We start from the raw sequence: 21,476 nt of genomic DNA on the forward strand, positions 1-21,476 counted from the left end.
GCCTCTCCATCCCTTATTCCAGTATTGAAAGTATTGAGGCACCATTCACACACTCCAACGCATCAGATAACACAACCCCCTACTCTCTTTGTGGCTCTCCCCTGTCTCTGTATCTCATCGATTGTTTTAAGCCAGTGCCCACATCTTATCTCTCGGGTGGGAAACTTGAAAACGTGAGAAAAAGCAAAGCCAGGACAGAGTTAGCCGATGAGACTCAGAGGCCATAACTTTCTATATTCATCAAGCCTGGGAGACGCGGAAGTAACAAGGCATAGAGGGAATTAGGGAGGGAACAAGAAGCATGTAAGCGGGACACACATAACGTGCTTAAGTGGTCCTAATTAAGGATCCGGCAATGACTCATCCTCTGCGCGTGTCTGTGTGTTCGTGGGTGTGTACCAGAGTCTGCGAGTTTGTCCTTGTATTTGTCAAATTAGTATCGGCACGACTGGAGGAGGTGTGCTACAGTATGTGGGTCGTTGTCTTTGCACCCCCCCCCCACCCCCCCGCCCCCAACACACAGAGTCACACATGGGCACAAACACCACTTTCCTAGCAACTACTAAAGCAGATAGGAAACATCAGACCTGTGAAGGCAACTTGACTCGACAGGCTACAGAACAAAAGGTCAGGGGCTATGGAACATTAAAAGGTCAAAGTGTCTCTTAGACTTTACTTTCTTTTTTGTCATGTTGTGACATCAAGATGTCCTGTCGTTTTTGACCTACTCAGAAGAATTCAGTTTGAATCATATGGTCTGTGTTACATAGTCACTGATCATTTAAACCAAGTTGTGGCGTTGTCAAGGCCAACTGAGCCTGAGAGAATCAATCATGAAGGGTGTCAATGATCAGGAAAAGGCATTCTTCTGCAGGGCAATTGAGGTTCAAGGAAACTTATCCAGGGTTGTGAGACTGTGAGCATGTGTGTATATACGTTTGTATAATTGTACTTCTCCATCTGATAATCATGCATGCCACATTTGGTTGGTGGTGAAGATTTTATGGTGTGTTCATTTGCTACACGTGCAATACTGTAAACTTAGTATTAACCTAGATGAGTTGAACTTGTATCCACTGATTCACAATATTAGTTTACAATGTTTAATCAGATAAAGAAGTTTGACTGGTCTTGACTTGCCAAGATGTTGTGTGGACCATAAAAAAAACATAAATATGTCACCTTGTTCTGACTCTCACCCCCAGTCAATCCGTGTCATTTTGGAAATTCTGGTATGCAGCGAGTCAAGTCAAATTTATCACCTCTGATCATGATTAAATTCCTGGGGTTCCATATTTGGAAACAGTAGGTGAAAAGGGTTCACTTTGACTCGCTGTGCCTCCTGTAAGACAAATAGGTTTATATCTGACAAAGTAACCATGATGGTTGCTTAGTCAGATGGTTGCATTCACCACTCCTATTTTTCCAGAAGACATTTAGCACAGTTCACACTACTGATCATGCAATCAAATTCTTTCCACACCACATAACATGTTGTCATCCACGCACATCCTCAACCTGGAACCATACCTGAAGCAAGTCTTATTTCCAACCAAACCCACTACTGACTCTGTTATCTCTCCACCACAGGGTTGAACACTCTGGCAGGTCATGTTTATCATTTTGACGTGTTTTTGTAGCCATTCGTGCATGAGCACACCGTAACCCCCCCAATGACTTCAACTGTCCCTACACTGTCTCTGTGCCTTTATTCGTTCGTGCCTGCAACAGTTTTATGTACTGATCGACACCCACAGTGTCGGTTCAATTCTGCTCATCACCTCATGAACTAAAACCACTGCCCATTGGGATCATGCAAAACTATATATTCATTTAAGTGACTGATCATTTTGATTATCTTTAAACTGATTAACTTTAAAAGCAAATGGATTTTAAATGTCAACGTACAGTATGGGCAGCATTATTTACACGTGTTTCTGCTTTATTAAATAGAGCTACATTTAGCAGAGGTTGACATGTTTAATATTCAGACTGTGGCACTGCAGCTGTGTGATCAATCTGTCAAAGCACAAGAGCTGCGAAATAATCCAGTCAGTCACACACTTGGTCGGCATAAAAAAGGTGATATTGGTATCTGAAAAATGAAGAGCAGGTCTATTTGAAAAGAAGTTTGTCAAGGCATTTATGGTTCTTGAAAGAAGAGCATTACAACTCTCTTGACTTCCCATGTACAGTACCACAGCTTAACTATAATCTCTTCTGTATGGGCGGCTCCGTGGTAGAGGTCACAATGTCATGCCTAATCTTCAGTGCAAGGCCTTACTGCCTCTGAATTCAATTACCAGAGCTTCTTCATCTTTTACGTATGCTGTGATTAATGAAACTGCCGCTATAGGAGGGTCAGTGAAGGTTACACAGTTGACACAGAGTTAAAAACACTGTATGCACACATTCAATATATAGAACAAAGTACTTATGCGCTGATCTTGATATTCATAGTAATTTAGGCGGAATGGAAAAGGGGGCGCTCAAGGTGCCTCATTCATTCTTGCAGACTTTATCTAAACTTGCAAAAATTAATAACTTATTCTCTTCTTGTTCAGTGTTAGAGAGAAAATAAAACATTAATGGATGAAGATCATGATATCGATTCTCTCACTGTCATTTCACTTTTTCATGTACTTTTTTTCAGTGAAAGCACCTCAAGGTAATATGTAGTCTCACTGCCTGCAAATATATCCCTCCCTCAACCCCTTTTCTCTGTCTCTATTTTCTCACTCTCTTTTCCTCCTCTTTTACTTTTCCTCTTGCTCATGCAGGGGTGTGATTAAAAAGCATTATAGCCACTGTTAGAGACACGTCAAAAGCTCTGTGCAGCGTTTGAGTGAGCTGTGCTGAAAGGTGCCAATCATTTTAGTGTTTTTCTTCATCTTTGAGTTTGACTGCCAGCTTCAAGAGATGGGAGGGAGTAGTTAAAGAGGAAATGTAGGCCCTTTAAGACCATAAGTGAAGTGTTATTATGAGCTATAACTATGGGGTGGCTATGGCCCAGGAGGTTGTGGCTCTAATCGGAGGATTGGCTCAATTCCCAGCTCCTCTAATCCACACATCTAAGTGTCTACAGGCAAGATGCCGAACCCCAAATTACTCCCGATGGTAGTTTGCTGTCATTGGTGTGTGAATGAGTTGATTGTAGTGTAAAAGCGCTTTGAGTGGTCAGAAGACTAGAAAGATGCTATATAAGTGCATTCCACACACACACACACACACACACACACACACACAACACATCATTGTGTTATCAGTGATTATCCAAAAAAACTGCCTCTGTTTGCATGGTAAGTGTCCTGTACTGCGTCTCCTGAATCTGTGTCACAGTAATCCAGGTTCATTTGCATGCACATCTTGGTCCATGTTCAGTACAGCTAGACCATGCCTGGTTGAACAGGGCACAAGAGAGCCATGCATGTTCAACAGGGCACAGAGCTGAGCACTTCTAACGTGTAAATGTGCTGGCACCACTATATTTACAGCTTACCCAGCCCTAGCTGCCTGTCGTAAGGCATCTATTTTGTTTACGTGCAGTCTTAGAATTTCTTGTCCACTTTCCATTGAAGAAGGTACACACCACAGGAGTTGACACCTTCCACGACATCAAATATACAGTAGAGATCGGAGGAGAAAGTATGTACAGGGAAAACACACACCTTGTCACAAAGGGTGGTGTTGAGATGTTTCGGGGCTCCAAATGTGACCCAATGATGAGCTTTTGACAGATGTGAATGTCCCTGCCATAATTTGAGATGGAAATGTGCAAAATGACCACAACTGTCTTGTTACAAAGGGAACTCAAAATGCAAAATGTTTGTTGAGATATTTTTTGCAATATTACACTTTCAATGTATTACATGTTTTTCTAGCTAAACTTAAAACACCCATACAATTTGATTGCTACAGCAATTCCACCAGTCACATGGTTACAGTCATTGCATAGAAAATTGCACACTGGCACAGTAGGATTAGCTACAGGATTGCCCAGACATCACAAAAATACCACAGGGGGAGATTACGCATATCTATCAACCACACTTCTTTCATCTTGTGTTTGTGTGCAGTGTGTGTGACGGTGTGTTAAGAGAAAAAAAAAAGAAAAAAGAAAGAGCTTGTGGTTATGTATGGTCTATAACCCACATGTCAGGTCATTCAAACTGAACTGCTTTTAACTTCTTTACTTTCTTTATCCTCATTTCCTTGACAGGACTCCAGGCTACAGTGGGATCCCATGGGGGGGCCCGCTGTGAGGAAAATTGATGCACTCCCCGATTGACCGTGGACAGGTAATCAAATCAAGAAATTGTCCTTGTCTGCCAGCCCTAAAGCAGTAAATGCAGAAAAAAGGGATACACATGCAGTATGAAGTACAATAAATCATACCGGCACTGACACATACAACAACTGCACGTTTGGACATTTGGGCAGCATGTTAAAAAGCTAACATTAAAACTACAAGAGAATGAAAGTGGATGTTTCGTCAGTAGTGTGTTTATATACTCTAGGCTTATGTTACCCTATTTTGAGGTGAAGTTGATGCTCAGGGCTGCTTTTCTAGTTAAAAATTCTCTCCCCTATGTTTAGTACCTGAGAGTTAAAAAGGCCCCCCAAACTTCATAGACATTAAGATTTTTAAAAAAGTGTACAAGTTGAACTTATACCCCTTCTTTGAGTCATAATTCAGACAGATCTGAACACAGGAATGATACACACATTTTTTGATTCAGTGTGACTTATACCTCTTATGTGCATCATCCATAAATCTGCTCAGATATCATAGAAGGAAGACACTCCTTATAACTCCATAACTTGCCTGAAAATCATCCCTTTTTTCCTCAGTATCAAAGTAATCCAGTGTCAGTTATCTGTACATGCAGCGCATGCAGCCATTTACAGTAGATGGGTGCATTGCATGGACTGCTAATGGCTACTCTGATACTTATAATGGCACTAATTTGTCAAAATGTGAACAAATACAGGATGGCGCAAGCTATGGATCTATTTTGGCTGATATAGCACTTGTGGCATACTGTAACTGTTGCCAACATGAGTTACAAAGCTGAAGCTGGTTATCAGTGTGACCTCAGACACTGCTGAGGTTAAAGGGGACATATTATGCTAATTTCCAGCTCTATAGTTTTGTTAGTAGCACTAAAAAAATGGTCAACCAAACAACATATGGAGATAATTGGAGATCTGTGTTCAGTGGATCAGTTAGAAATAATGTAGGGAGGAATAGTACAAGCAGGAACAGCCACAGTGATGATGATGTTTGATGAAGAGCTGCAGACAACCAGCAGAGCAGAGCAAAATAAATTTGCCATAAGTTGACATCCGCTAAAGATGACAGTTGGAAACCGAGTGTTCTGAGCAGTTTGAAGCTGGTGCTTTTTACTGACAGGGAATGTTTCTACATACATTTACATGTTGGCTACTTTTGACATGAAAATCCGACATTGTAACATCTTTATATGACTGAAAATAGGGAAAAGCATAATAGGTCCCCTTTAAGGTTAGTGTGAATGAGTCTGTGGGTGATGGCTCTGTGTTACGGATGGCAAGCAGCAGGTACACAGTAGACATAATCGCTTCCCTCCATGTTTTATTAGTAGCCCCTGGGCAATATTAGTCCTCACCGTGGATGAAGATATACAGTAGGTTAAAGCAAGTCAAATGATGAAATTAAATTAGGAGTGCTACCATTGTATGGATGGTCAGATGCTTGTATGACGACTGGGCGTCCCTTTGCCTTCCCAGCCCCTTTTGTATGAGTCCAGGCATAGGATGACAAAGGGAAGTCCATAGGCCACATGACTGGATAATGAGCAGCGATGACTTAAATTTAACTTGTGAACCTAAGGCCCCTTTTTTAAACTCCTGAAGCCAAGAAAAATGCAGCAGATATATATATTCCCATTAGAAAAAAACAAAACAAAACAGTTCCATTGTGAAAGTGACATTTAAAATACCCTTAAAAGACCCTATCAGTGAGCATCAGTGATCTGTCTGACAGGAAACAAAAATGGTGCTGACAAAAGTCTGATCCATGATGCTGCTCTCTACACTGTAGTGATGTATACATTTGGTAAGACCTATTTCCTAACACTCTAACACACTTGTTTTTTAAATAAGCATTGATCTTAAAATGAGTGCATTCATGTAAACCAAAACCTTGGGGAGAGTATTGTAAAATTGCTCTTTTGTTGACAACAAAAGAAAGTAATAACAGATAAATCACAGCTGCAAACACCATTTCTCTGACTCAGGGTTATTGCCAGTATGACACAAAATGCTGTGAGAGGCTATTGAGGAATGTATTTTTAAGGGATCAGGGATGTTCGTGTGTGCTTGTGGCTTTGTGTGTGAGGGAGAATGAGAGAGGGAAAGACAGCGAAATGCATTTTGTATTCATGCAAATCCATTTGGTTTCTAGCTAAGGTATATTGAGGAAATTGAAAACGGTATAATGCAATGTGACAAGGGTTCAACAGCGAATGAACACTCCACACAAGCAAATATGTGCATGTGCGGACACAAATGCACGTCACTTTCAGTTGCTGCATGCTGTAATACCGTGTTATTCATGACTTTCAAAATGTATAAAAATACACCAAATATCAAAATGTCTTCTTGTCTATGATGTCGCTCCCATGATCTAAAATACTGCAAAACTACAAATACACATCGGATCTACTCTATTCATTCTTTTATGAATGGTACAGTGGTTGTCTGTGCTTGTCATTATGTCCCTGTTTGTTAGCTGGTTTGGTAGCTTTGTGTGTCTTCTATCTCAGAACAGGAGCACACGGATTGTCAAACAGGTTCATTTGAGGAACGAGTTCATTTGAGTCGTCAGGAAGCTTTGAAAGAAAAAATAAGCTCGTCCTGAAGGGAGGGAGAGTTTCAAAGGCTCATGGAGTTGTATCACAGCTTGCTAAAAATACACTGTCTAACAGTATGTGTTCAGTATAAAGTAGGTAGTAATAATTTTAGCCTGGTCACAGCTATAAAAAAAAGAGTTTGAACCCAATTAACCCATGCTGGTGTCGTTGATAAAACAAGGATTGCAGTTTCATTATGCTGTTATCACACAGTGTGTCATTTAAAAACATCTCCTCTAATTTAGATCAAGTAGGTCAGACGTATATGGTGTACTCCACTCACGTGTGTTTATCTTCTGCAGGGAGATGTGTTTTTCAAGCTGGCGTCGCAGTTTTACTTCAGCGCCATACTTTCCCGTGGTGCCATTGTCTGCCAGGATGAAGTGGGAGTGGAGACTGTTTAGAACCGTCAACTTGCTCATTGGGTTGGACATGGTCTGATATGGACGCACCACCTAGACCAAGTGAGGATAACATTTAACAGTTAGACAGCGCTGTGCTGACCAGGATATGAGGCAGTTTAAAAATGAAGCTGGTGTTATTCTACAGTTGTTGTTTTTTAGGAAATACCAAAACAAACAATGCATTAGTGTGTCTGAAAACGTTCAAATGTACCAAACCTATCTGTAGCACTCAGCCCCAAGCCCATTTGTTCATCATGAAGTCATAAATCTTTAAAAATAGGTTGCAAATAGGCTTCATTTTTTGGAAAGGCTCACTAATTTCCTAAAATAGCTGAACACAAACAAGACTTTTACAGGGGGTATGAACAGGAGGAATGATTACAGCGATGAAAACCTCTTTGTATGTTCATATGGGCACCTAAACATAGGATTCAGATTGATGAAATGTTTCTTGAAAAATTTCGCTCTTAATAAATGATTACAAAAATAGAGGATACTGTGGATTTACTTCCCTCACATTTTCAGTGGCTACTTCTGTCTGTTCTATTGAAGGTTTGACTGAAAGAACAGAAGTATTAATAACACAATTCCTAATTTTAAATCACATATGTATTGATTTATTTATTCAAGTTACACAAACACAAAACTAGGAGAATATACATACTATATATATATATATACACGTGCTGGTCATATAATTAGAATATCATCAAAAAGTTGATTTATTTCAGTAATTCCATTCAAAAGGTGAGACTTGTATATTATATCCATTCATTACACACAGACTGATATATTTCAAGTGTTTATTTCTTTTAATTTTGATGATTATAACTGACAACTAATGAAAATCCCAAATTCAGTATCTCAGAAAATTAGAATATTACTTAAGACCAATACAAAAAAAGGATTTTTAGAAATGTTGGCCAACTGAAAAGTATGAGCATGTACAGCATTCAATACTTCGTTGGGGCTCCTTTTGCCTGAATTACTGCAGCAATGAGGCGTGGCATGGAGTCGATCAGTCTGTGGCACTGCTCAGGTGTCATGAGAGCCCAGGTTGCTCTGATAGCGGCCTTCAGCTCTTCTGCATTGTTGGGTCTGGCGTATCGCATCTTCCTCTTCACAGGTCAGGCGAGTTTGCTGGCCAATTAAGAACAGTGATACCATGGTCCTTAAACCAGGTACTGGTAGCTTTGGCACTGTGTGCAGGTGCCAAGTCCTGTTGGAAAATGAAATCTGCATCTCCGTAAAGTTGGTCAGCAGCAGGAAGCATGAAGTGCTCTAAAACTTCCTGGTAGATGGCTGCGTTGACCTTGGACCTCAGAAGACACAGTGGACCAACACCAGCAGATGACATGGCACCCAAAACCATCACTGACTGTGGGAACTTTACACTAGACCTCAAGCAACGTGGATTATGTGTCTCTCCTCTCTTCCTCCAGACTCTGGGACCTTGATTTCCAAAGGAAATGCAAAATTTACTTTCATCTGAGAACATAACTTTGGACCACTCAGCAGCAGTCCAGTCCTTTCTGTCTTTAGCCCAGGCGAGACGCTTCTGACACTGTCTCTTGTTCAAGAGTGGCTTGACACAAGGAATGCGACAGCTGAAACCCATGTCTTGCATACGTCTGTGCGTGGTGGTTCTTGAAGCACTGACTCCAGCTGCAGTCCACTCTTTGTGAATCTCCCCCACATTTTTGAATGGGTTTTGTTTCACAATCCTCTCCAGGGTGCGGTTGTCCCTATTGCTTGTACACTTTTTTCTACCACATCTTTTCCTTCCCTTCGCCTCTCTATTAATGTGCTTGGACACAGAGCTCTGTGAACAGCCAGCCTCTTTAGCAATGACCTTTTGTGTCTTGCCCTCCTTGTGAAAGGTGTCAATGGTCGTCTTTTGGACAACTGTCAAGTCAGCAGTCTTCCCCATGATTGTGTAGCCTACGTAACTAGACTGAGAGACCATTTAAAGGCCTTTGCAGGTGTTTTGAGTTAATTAGCTGATTAGAGTGTGGCATTAGGTGTCGTCAATATTGAACCTTTTCACAATATTCTAATTTTCTGAGATACTAAATTTGGGGTTTTCATTAGTTGTCAGTTATAATCATCAAAATTAAAAGAAATAAACACTTGAAATATATCAGTGTGGAATGAATGTATACATTATACAATTTTCACTTTTAGAATGGAATTACTGAAATAAATCAACTTTTTCATGATATTCTAATTATATGACCAGCACCTGTATATACATATTGTTATTGGATGTCCCATAACAATGTGTGCTGTTCAATATATATATATATATGTATATATATATGTATACACACTGCCTGGCCAAAAAAAAAAAAAGGTCACACACTGATTTATTTGTGTCCAGTGTTGCATTCATTTTTCACCAAGATCTTGTATTGATGAAGGGAGAGTCGAACCACTGTGCAAAGCCTTCTCCAGCACATCCCAAAGATTCTCAATGGGGTTAAGGTCTCGACTCTGTGGTGGACAAGCCATGTGTGAAAATGATGTCTCATGCTCCTTGAACCATTCTTTCAAAATTTAAGCCCGATGAATCCTGGCATTGTCATCTTGGAATATGCCCATGCATGCCAGTATTAAACATAGCCCTGAGTTCTACTGTTGTTTTTCTACGATTTGATTTCACCAAACGTTTCACCAAACTTAAACGTTTGGTGAAATCAAATCGTATAAAAACAATAGTAGAACTCAGGGCTATGTTTAATAGTGAAAGTAAGAGCATTGCTACAGTTGGTCAGGTCTAGGTTCAGCAACATCATGTGCCCAAAGAATGAGGTCAGCTGACTACCTGAATATGCTGAATGACCAGGTTATTCCATCAATGGATTTTTTCTTCCCTGATGGCACAGGCATATTCCAAGATGACAATGCCAGGATTCATCGGGCTTAAATTTTGAAAGAGTGGTTCAGGGAGCATGAGACATCATTTTCACACATGGCTTGTCCACCACAGAGTCCAGACCTTAACTCCATTGAGAATCTTTGGAATGTGCTGGAGAAGGCTTTGCGCAGTGGTTCGACTCTCCCATCATCAATACAAGATATTGGGGAATAATTAATGCAACACTGGACGGAAATAAATCTTGTGACATTGCAGAAGCTTATCGAAACAATGCCACAGTGAATGCGTGCCATAATCAAAGCTAAAGGCGCTCCAACGAAATATTAGAGGGTGTGACCTTTTGTTTTTGGTGGTGATTTTATTTTGGCCAGGCAGTGTATATATATATATATTTATTTATTTATTTTTTTCATGCTGTGTCTCAAAAGCTTTGGTGTGGTCTACTGAGGGTTGTGCCTGACAAGCTGGGGTAAACTCATCTGGTCATGAGGCAGTGAGTTGAGCCCAATCAAGCATGAAAAAAGAGCTTCAGCACTTAATCATCCCATTTCAGCCACCAACATTAATTGTCTCTGCTTGACTTGTTCAGTGAGCCAGAGTGCGGCACATTCTGATGAAATTTTAACTACAACATAACATTGATTCCTGAGATTTGAATGAGTCAGCATGTGCCACACGGTCTCATGTGGTTCCTCCAGCTGTCCAATTTACTTTGAAGGAGTGTTTATCACAGACTAAATTGGCTTACTCAGCATCTCAGTTAATAGGCTGTCAGCAATTTTTAAGCGCTGGCGAACTGTGGACAGAACATGGCCTTTTTTACATATACATGCAAAGAAGCACTGAAGCGTGCAAGTCTCCACTCTATAACCGCTTCATTGTTCTGGCTCTTGTTTTTCTTCTTTACTTACATCTTTGCCAACAAGGTCCTCCTGATTTTCCACAATGCCCCAAGGAGCAATGCCAATGGTGCAGATCTTCCCTCTTGACTTAGAGGCGTGGTCTTTCAGTGCATCCCCCACATGACGAATCACTCCTGTTTGTGTATGTGTGTGAAAGTATGTTTGGATGTTCGAGAGAAGGAAAGACAAACAGAAAAGAAAATAGGTTTGTCGTAATCAATGCAGAGCCTGAACTTAGTTAATGATAGACTTGTCTGTAAAATATTCTATTAGACACGGAAGATAACAACGTGGCAGCCAATGGGAATGCACATGCACACACACACACACGCACACACACACACACACACACACACACACACACACACACACACACACACACATCTTCAAACACGGACATGTTGTAGCTCCAGGCCTTTGGTTGTTGTTCTCTAGGGAGAGCAGTGTCAGACCTGGAGGACATCTCATCTCATCTCCTGCAGATATTTCATTCTTTCTCCACCTCCATGCTCAACTCCAATCCATCCCTCCATCCATAATTCAGGTCTCTCTCCACCTTTTTCTCGCCTCTGCACCCATTCTGTCACTAAATCTTACTTCCTATTTCTTTCTGTATTCAAGTGTGTGCACTCCACAGCATGAAGTGTTGTATCCTTCATTCCATATGTCATATCTATCCTATTAAACATATTTTATATCTTCATATCATTTATCCCTTCTGTCAGACTTCAGATTGCTTCTCATAATTTCAGAGCTGTTTTTAAAGCCCACTTCCATCCCTCCACCTCCTATGGTTCTCCCATGCAATCCACAGCTGCAGATCCAGTCCGAGGGGGAATGATTATGAGCTCCTCATAATCATTCCCCCTCCAGGTCAAATTCATCCAGCTTTCCGCTGAAGATCTACATTCAGGAAGAGATCTCTTATGCTGATTTTCTCCACAATCAGACTCTCTCAAGAAAATTCCTTTTATTGCCCTCAAGGTAGGGATGCACCATTTCGATATCCTAAATTCAAATCTGGCCCAGTGCTGACCTTATAAAGTGGATAAAATATTGCCATGATGTGAGCAATCCACATAAAAAACAGTTTATCACTGTCATTATAAAATGCTTCCACTATGAGTTGCATTCAGTAAGTGATGCCAAGTCAGCATTTAGTACCACAGCAACACCTGGCTGGCTGCATATTACTTTACATAGAGATGATTCCAGTGACTTCCATGCAGATGTTAGGTTGAACTTAAGTTTTGGAATCTGCATCGAGACAGAAATAGTTGGATCGGTGCGTGCCAAAATTTCACAAGTCCTTATTTCCTCATCACTCATGTTTAGTCTAGTAAGAGAATATAAACTTGCCTCTCTTTATTTTCAATAAGTACTGGTCTTTATCTAAAGGTGACACCCTCTAGACTTCAAGACACTTTTTGTTCAAGATGACCTAAGTCGAAATTGAGAGCTGTCTGGTCTGACTAGCGCGGTAAGTCTATAAGTGCTCTCAATACACACAAGATAACCTTTTCTCAATATTCCAGTGGTTCAACGTCTTATACGTCAGATAACTCATCATGCTCCTAACACAAATATATGGTCACTTAATTTGTATAAAAATAAGTGGGACTCTACAGTACTGACAAAACATCCCATGAAACATCTCTACACATTTAAATAACATCCACTTTTTTATGTTGTTTTTTAAGTTATATATATTATTAAGAGTACTGTATAGACATGCTCTATGTGAAAAGTGCCCTGAGATAACTTCTGTTCTGATTTGGCCCTGTATAAAAATAATTGACCAAACAGCATGTAATATACTTCACCTGTATTGACCCCTCCAGTGAAGATCCAGGCTCCCGTTGTCATTGCAGCCTTGATGAGCCCTTTGCCAAAGACCTGCTTGAGTTTTGGCTGTAATTCAAAGTTCTGCAGGCCCCCGTGGACTGAGATGAGCAGCTTGGGCAGATCCAGCTGCCACTCCTTGGTCATTAGGTGGAGCAGCAGGTCAGGCTTGGTGTCATAAGACACTCGCACGTACTGCAAACAGTAGGACAGGTGTCAGTGATGTACAGTAGAGTAGCACATCTGCATCACTTTCACTGCACATAAACACACATACTGTACAGACAGGAGCGCTCATGCATGATATACAAATGCACACACTGTTCATTACAAACGCATTACACGTAAAACAAATATGTGCACTGAAAACGAAAGTATGAAATGTAAAAATACCACATGGACCAGTGTTGCAGACCTGCCTGAGGTGTTTATTTTTCAGGCTACAGAAGTATTGAACAGATGTTTGCTAGGATTGGAGAAGCACATGCATTATAGAACATCTGTTTATATATCCAATACAGCCTCAGACACCCAACCCGACATGTGTGTGGATGAATAATTTAATACTGAGAATACATCAGACATGATTCAGTCATAATGTGTCTGTATTCCCTGTATACTAACACGGTTATTACAAATAGATAGATATACAATCAGCCATCATTGATCTGATGCAGTCACAAAATAACTATGCATAGTTATTATGTTATTATACACATTTGATTGATTGAGTCATTCTGATGTAATGCATTTTGTAAATTTTGCATATGTATGATGCCTTAAATTGGATCATTTAACCGGCTCTGGGGCTAAATTACAGTGCTATCTGAATAGAAGCTGGATTGAGGAAAGTGCACAGGGACTATAAAATGTATTATGACAAAAAACTAGCAATCATTGGTACAGTTTATTTAACTATTTTGAATAAACTGTACCACTGGTATGTCTGTGCCATCCAGATCAAGTTCATTTCGCTCATCCAAGCATCCAACATGTTCCTCCTCTCTACTGTCAAACTGCATCAGTTTACTGCAGCTGAGGAAACATATTTACAAATCACATTCAATTACTATGTACTTTCAACTTTTGGCGACAGCCTTCACCAAAATGTTGACAATCATCTTACAGGATACAGTATATTCAGCCAGTATATACAACCCAACTCAAGTCATTAAGAAATCTCATGATACTTGTCTCCTTCTTGACATCCATGTTTAAGTCTCCTTTCATTGGACTGTTCTGAACATCAGATTGTGAATTTGATGGGTTGGTGTATCTCAAAATGTTTTTTTGGACATCCACAACCACAAACTAAAATGTGAGGTTGACCGGACTTATTTGCCTTGACATGTTGATTATCTTCAAAGAGCAAGGTTTCTCCAAGACACTGACTATATGCTATGGAAAAGATTTTGTTATGGGATTCACCATGGCTTTATTGGAGTGTCCTCCTCCCTGGAACTCAATGGTGCCGAAGGCATCAGTGGGGCTGAGCTGCGTGTGTTTGCTGATTGACCATTTCTCTGACAGGCTTTCATTCTTGGCCAAACGCTCTGCCTTATCATTCTGACTGGATGAGATGCCCGGGGGCAGGCCCACATGCTGACCTATCAGACGACCACAACAGCACCTGGATGAGAGGAGGAAGTAAGAGTGAATGTAAGATAGATGTATAATGTAGTTCCTTATACTGTAGATGTCGGAGCTTGAAGAGAAGGGGAAAGGAGAGGGTGAGAGATGGAGATGATGCTATATATATGTGTGTGTGTGTGTGTGTGTGTGTGTGAGAGAGAGAGATACTGAGAAAGGAAGAGAAAGAGCGTGAGAGCTGCCATAGTCATGTGCATGGAGGTGGGGAAGGCAGAAATGACAGCTCATCATCTGACATTCATTTCCTGATGAGGAGGAGAGGAGGAGATGGATCTGTAAAGCTCCTGCAATCTGCTATTGGCACAGTCTCTTTTTTCTTGTCTATCTCTCTCCCTTGCTCTCCTCTCCCTCTCAGCAATGGCAGTTAGACTTTTACATGAATTGTAGCACTCCTGCACCAGTACATAGTAATTCAGATGCACAATGCAGCTTTCATATTCTACGTTTTAACCTTGTAGAATGGAGCAGGTACCCTGGGAGGAAAGGGGCGTCAGGAGGCTTTGATTATCACTTCATGTTTTCGTCGTTTCCTACTAACGGTACTATGTTTTCCTGTGCTTTACACATCAACACAAGTGTTTTGACTAAAAAGAGAAAGGCTGATTTGATCTTTGGTACGTCTCTTTTCCCTCCTCCTGCTCCTGGCCTGCACCTACTTTCCACAGTTATGATAATTCTGTTCATCTAAACAAACTGCAGCATTTCCTGTGTATTTGCATGAGTGTGTATGAAGGCAATTTCTGCAGGAATTAGACTAGCCTTTTCTAATTTGTCACAACATCTGCTCTAGTACAGGTTTTGATAATGTCGTTGTAACCGTGACTTTACAGAGCAGAAATGTTGACACCAAGTGGGAAAGTGCCTCTCAAAATCACATTTCATTTCCCTGAAGTACTCTTATCATTACAATAGTGTTGATGTATTACTTTATACTGACAAGGACTTTACATATGTACTTATACTGAACGTGAATATGCAGTACACTGCCTGAATAATCTTTTAAAAAGATGAGGAATATTTGTCTTGAATGTTGCAAATGCCACCAAAGCAGCTTAACTTGCTATTTGTGGTCTTCGAATGTATAATGTCAGTATTTTGGCTCATTAGTGTAGAACGTGTACTTGTGATGCAAATAGAGGCCAGTGTGATATTACTCAGAGGCATGATTTAAAAGGTCAATAATGAAACAGGGCTCTTAATCTACTGTGTGTGAGGTAGGCACATTCACAACGCCCACATTAGCTTTTGTAGTTTAATAAATAGAGACAAGAGATTTTTCTAAATTCCTTTATAAACTGTACAATCTTACTTACCTATGGTGGTCTTTGGCGCTCACTATGATATGAACACATTCTCTCTTGCTGAACGCTCTTTCTATCCACGATTTCTGTGCCTGTGGAAATAAAGAGAGAAGAACTCAGTCAGTCTCTGACTGAGAGTGGGATAATGGAGGTGTGACCTGTGCGTGTAGGAGTGACAGCAGACAGACAGCAGAAACAGGCTCAAATCATAAGCAGCCTCCTGTTTGACGGAGCAGTTCACCTGTAAATGGAAATGTTTTCTTGTCCTTGAAGAAACGAGAAGGGCTGTGTTTAGAGGTTGCTGTGTAAAATGGAAAATTGTTAGGTTTGTTACATAAAGACTTATCTACCACTGCACTGATTTTCCCTGCAAGCAGTAATCTAGTTTTGGGGGATAGAAAACCAAGAATGCACAAAAAGAAGTTGACCTATTATCTCAGAAGCACTCGGAAACATAGAGTGTAAAAGGCAGCTGCGGGAGAGAGAGGGGAATGACGCCAAAAATGAACCAACATTTTGGTTATATGGTAACCACTTTAACCATTCCGCTATCAGAGTGCCAACAAAAATGAAGAAATAAAGAAAAATCCAACATTTCTTTGGTTTAGGAAGGAAAATACCAACTTTTTGGATATGGCAAGGATACACTCTCGCACACACACACATATAGTAGATGTTTTCTCTTACACATAATTCACATGCTGAGGACACTCAGAAATGTTTTATGTTATTCAGTGGCTTCAAACCAAACAAGATACGATAAAGAACTGTAAAAGACAAAGCCGATGTGAAAAGCACTGAGGCAGTAAATATTGTCAGTCCTTAAACCCTCTTGTGTGCAGCCAGCTGCGTGTGTGTGTGTGTGTGTGTGCATAATGTATGTGCATGCAGCTCTATATGTGATTGTATACTGTATACAGTGTAGAAAGACGCCCTTAGCATAATGCAGCCAGTGGGATAGTGCACGTGTGAGACTGGGATGCTGTACAGTCACATCTGCTGCAGGTCTGAGTGACAGAGCGACTGACTGGAGCCAATTATCCTACTATAGACGCCACCATAAAGACACGGTAGAGCTGCAGAGCCAGCCTGAGACACACATCCAGCACAGGATTTGAGACTGATACATATCTGTGTTGATGCCTTTGCCAATACATGCATGAATCCTTGTTACATGCAAGCAGGACAAAAAGCAATATGCTGTATGAAGGGAATGTTTCTCAGGGTTCAATAACAAAGAGCTCTGTATCCTGAGCTTTTTGATAAAAGTGAGAAAAATACCAATCCTGCTTATTTTATGTATAGGGGTATTATATGTAATTTATAATGAATGACAATAAAGCCTTATCAGCAACCAAAAAGAATATAACGGCAATGAACAGTCTCTGGTAGGCATTACAGTGTACCTGTATATGCAAGTAAAGCATTACTTGTATGTAACCCACTACAAGACTGACAGCTAACTGTGTTGTTTTGGTGGTGTGTGCTTGTATGTGTGTGCTTTCAATCACATCTCCCCTGTTATTGTGCAGATATAAATGGGAGCTCGCTTTTCAAAAGGGGAGATGCCTAAACTACATTTATAACTATTTTACAAGTGAAGGGCACAAACATAACAGAAGCTACACTGTGGTTCACTGCACTGAATCTGGGAACAGATTTTAAGATTATGGAAACACAAAGGCTAGAAACAATCACACAAAACAACTATTTCCACATTACACATTCTTTAGTTTGGGCAGCCAAAAAGGAGCACGTGCTTGACGACTCAGTAAATACAGAGAAAGCACACTTGAGGATTGGCAGACTGTGATCAGATTAGCGTCAACAAGCAGCCATTGAAATCTCACAAGAACACACATTCTTGCATGTGCTGAAACAGAAACTGATGGAAAGGGAACAAATGCTAAATTGGGAAAAGAGAGATGAGAGCCACATGGACTGTAAATTCTGAGTAAATCTGAGCTGAGCTGTGTATGAAGTGGGTATAAAATAATAATGACTATCTGCTCAAAGCTATTTGCCCTGTTTACTTTTTATAATTACTTCCAATGTTAACGGTTCTGATTCAAATTGTATGAATTTAACATGTTTATAGTCAGTGTAATGAGAATGACAGACAGCAACTGGATCAAAACACAAACAAATCCAACTTGTTACTGTACAACCAGTCATCATGCTGCATAATAGTTATAGTTACACTGTAACAAGCATCCCCAACTTCAGATGACTGGATAATCTGGTTAGTCCAAAATAGTCGTTTATTCCGTGCTGTGTGATTGATTGTGTTTATAATGTGAAGGTTTCGCTGTGCCATTTAAATGTATGACTACTCAGCACTTAGCGGTTCAAAGGTTGCACTTCCTGGATTGACACCGCCATTCCAGGAAGTGGACTATGTCTGTGTGAAGTTCTGTGGCGACAGAGCACAACGCAACTGACTGAATGTCACAACGGGATGGCCGCAGACAACCAGGAGGACACACAGACCAGACTCCCAAACCCGCAACAGAGGGAACACAACAGCCATGAAAACAAAAGGACACAGCTTTTTTTTCCCTTTTTTTCCTCTCCTGTTGTTCATTCTGGGAGAGCTGCCCCGGCTCGTCTCCCAGCCAGCAGAGCTGAGAGCTGCTTGTACAGGGCTTTCCCCACCACCACGGCTACAACAACAACACGCCCCATCCGCCTGACTGGCCCTGTCACACCACGGCACGCCAAAACCCACCGCAACCCGGCCACAAACAGGCTCGGCCTGCACATAGGCACACTTACCCTAACACCAGACTTCCCACGATTAACCATTACTCTGGGGGGCTGGGGGCCTGCTTTTAGAGATCACCCTGGCCACGATGACTCAGCGGGCCACAACAACACCCCCAGCCCCATTCTTTCTCTGACACGCTAAAACTGTGTATTCATCCGCCAGCTCATCCTGGCATAAGCTAGATCCCTTTGGTGGTAACGTAAGCAGAGGTTGTTAGATTTAATAAGTATTGACGAGACTGATGGCAAAACCACAAACAGTCACGCAATACAAAAAGCCTTTTATGTTCTTTAAGAAAAGCCCTAAAAAGGGGCCGCAGTAGCTCAACCCAGAGCATTTGTGTGACAAGATTGCTTTCCGTCTCTCTGTTCACCGACTTTTTGCCTTCTTTCAATTTTGGGTTGTTTTCTTTTTTTTTTTGTATAGATGTGGAATGTACATTTCCTCCCTGTGTCTGTCTCATACTGCTGCATCTCTTTCTCTCACTCTTCCTCTCACGCTCTCTAGTGTTGCTTATGAGATTTGACATGGTATGATGAGATGGCACATGGCCTGCAGTCCATGGTGTAATTAAGATTTATCACCAGGGCACACTCGCCCGCGCACACACACACACACAGGAACGCACGCACACACACACACACACACACACACACACACACACAAACACACACACACACATACACACACACTTGCAAATATACCAGCCATCCAGCCAAAACACTAGATTGAGTCTTGTGTGACTGTGTGGCAAGTGAGCAGCATCTGACAGCCTGTTAGGGGTCTTGACTCCATTACACTCAACCCTCCACCATTTCTACCCTCCTCTCTCTCTGTTTTCCTCCTCCTCCTTTACTATTGTGCCTCCTCTTTGTTATTGGCACTGGCAGGGAGCTGAATTGAGAACCATATCCAATCAACAACCTAATCTATCTGCCCCCCCCCCCCTTTTCTCCTTTACCAAACGCGATGGACTCAACTTTGAAATGGGCACACAGGTGGGCATGGTCCTTTCCTATAAAGCCTTATTTAAGATGAAATATTAGTTGTCTTAACAAGAGTTTTTAGGTACATCTATTCCAAAGCCTTATCATCGCCTCTCATCTTTTATTACAAGTCTTTTTTTACCTTCTCTTTGTACTTTTGAACTGCTGCACAGGGAAATTTGGTTTTATTGCCAGCTCAGCAATAGACACACAACCAGGCACAGCTGCTTCCCTCAATAAATCTTCATTGTTACATTTTTCGCTCACTTTGATTTAATATGCATCAAGATTAATATCATAATTTAGAGCACTATTATGTTTTTAAAATATCAGTCTCAAGAAACAGCACATGCTTCCACGTTTACTGTTTTATAAATCAGGGCAGTCCAAGATGAGACCATTTTCATTTGATAAATATAATCTTAAGAGATACAGTCCTACTGTGGCACATAAGAGTAAAGAAGAGATGGAAGCTTAGGAGCTAAAAGACCAAAATAAGCCAACAATACTTATTTAGGTCATATTATTAGTGATCATTTCAAGAGAAATTGCATTTTTTTTCCCCTTTCATTAAATTAAGAAAACAAAACAAATTGGTGAAATAACATAATAATAATAATAACATATGTATTTTAGATAGTAATTATAATAGCATTTTCTCAGATGGTAGATTCAAATGCATAACTCTGAATACATTATCACTGAAACAAAAAGACAACCAGTTATCTTAAAACACAAAATGTTGCTTAAAGTCAAATTTTTTAACCTGAGTTGTATGATTAAAAAAATACTGTAGTAGCAGAAACAAAGCAGGGAACTGAGCGATTAATTGATCCACAAATTGTGAGATCCTGATTCAAACTTCAAACAGACAAGAAACTGAGTTAGTTTGCCCATTAAAATAGCAAGCACATCAAAAATGATACATGGTAAAACAAAAACAAAAAAAATCTCCTCAAGATGGTTTGTCAGAGCAAAACTGTGAAGCTCATGTGTCTGGTCTTAATGACTCACCTGTATGTTGTGATGGGCGGCACTGTTGTGGTCTCTCTTTCATAAGTACGGTTGAAGGTAGTGTTAGAAGCATGATTCTATCTTAAAAACTACAAATCACTGGACGAATCTGATAAGAGCAAACCAGATCAGGCCACCACTCAGTCCACAGGCAGCAACTGGTCTACTCTGGCGCTATTAGCACTGATGGAATGTGTGTGCGAGTGTGAGTGTGTGTGTGTGTGTGTGTGTGTGTTCATGGTGCTGAAAGTTCACATTGAGTCAGCCCTAAAACACCACTAAACTAGCCTTTAGCCATCTCTCACAGTCTCCACCCTGCTCTGAGTTCGAGCCAAACTGGCTTCATGTGCACATCAGCCAAAAACAAATGTGTAAACAAAATCTCACAACATGAGACAGCTAGTTTACTATGTATCTGTTATGTATCTGTAATGCAACACAGCCTCCAACATTATAAAAAGTTTGTATCCTTTTCAACAGTGTGCTTATAGAATGAACTGCTGTCCTCCGCTTCTAACCTGCACCTGCTTTAGATTCAAATTAAAGTTGGACTGTCAGACTGTGTGTGTGTGTGTGTGTGTGTGTGTGTGAAAGTGTGTCATCCCCTTTAGCCACATTTCTGTCAGAGACCAAGACCCAGGGGAGTCTGAATGGCAAGAGAGCCTATTAGGTGGAGCAACATGACATTCTTCTAACCTGCTCACCATCTTTTCTGCCCTACATGACATACACACACACAGACACACACACACACACACACACACGTGTATGGGAGCTCTCTTGCCATTACATTTGCAGTTGCGCCCCTCCAATAATTCCGACCTGTTTTCATGAAGGGG

The 21,476-nt window shown here is 40.8% G+C and overlaps 1 protein-coding gene across 1 annotated transcript in view; it reads right to left on the reverse strand.

Annotated features, from left to right (window-relative positions):
* trpm3 (transient receptor potential cation channel, subfamily M, member 3) overlaps positions 1–21,476 on the reverse strand; it is a 124,136-nt gene that overhangs the window by 42,844 nt on the left and 59,816 nt on the right. Inside the window, exons 2-6 of the mRNA XM_053325840.1 lie at positions 15,883–15,962; positions 14,348–14,549; positions 12,901–13,114; positions 11,087–11,211; positions 7,177–7,348 (exon numbers count right to left, since the gene is read on the reverse strand). Coding sequence (XP_053181815.1) covers positions 7,177–7,348; positions 11,087–11,211; positions 12,901–13,114; positions 14,348–14,549; positions 15,883–15,962 — 793 coding nt within the window. The remainder of the gene's footprint in view (positions 1–7,176; positions 7,349–11,086; positions 11,212–12,900; positions 13,115–14,347; positions 14,550–15,882; positions 15,963–21,476) is intronic.

The sequence above is a fragment of the Scomber japonicus genome, chromosome 9 (assembly GCF_027409825.1).
Source record: "Scomber japonicus isolate fScoJap1 chromosome 9, fScoJap1.pri, whole genome shotgun sequence".
Lineage (NCBI taxonomy): Eukaryota > Metazoa > Chordata > Actinopteri > Scombriformes > Scombridae > Scomber > Scomber japonicus.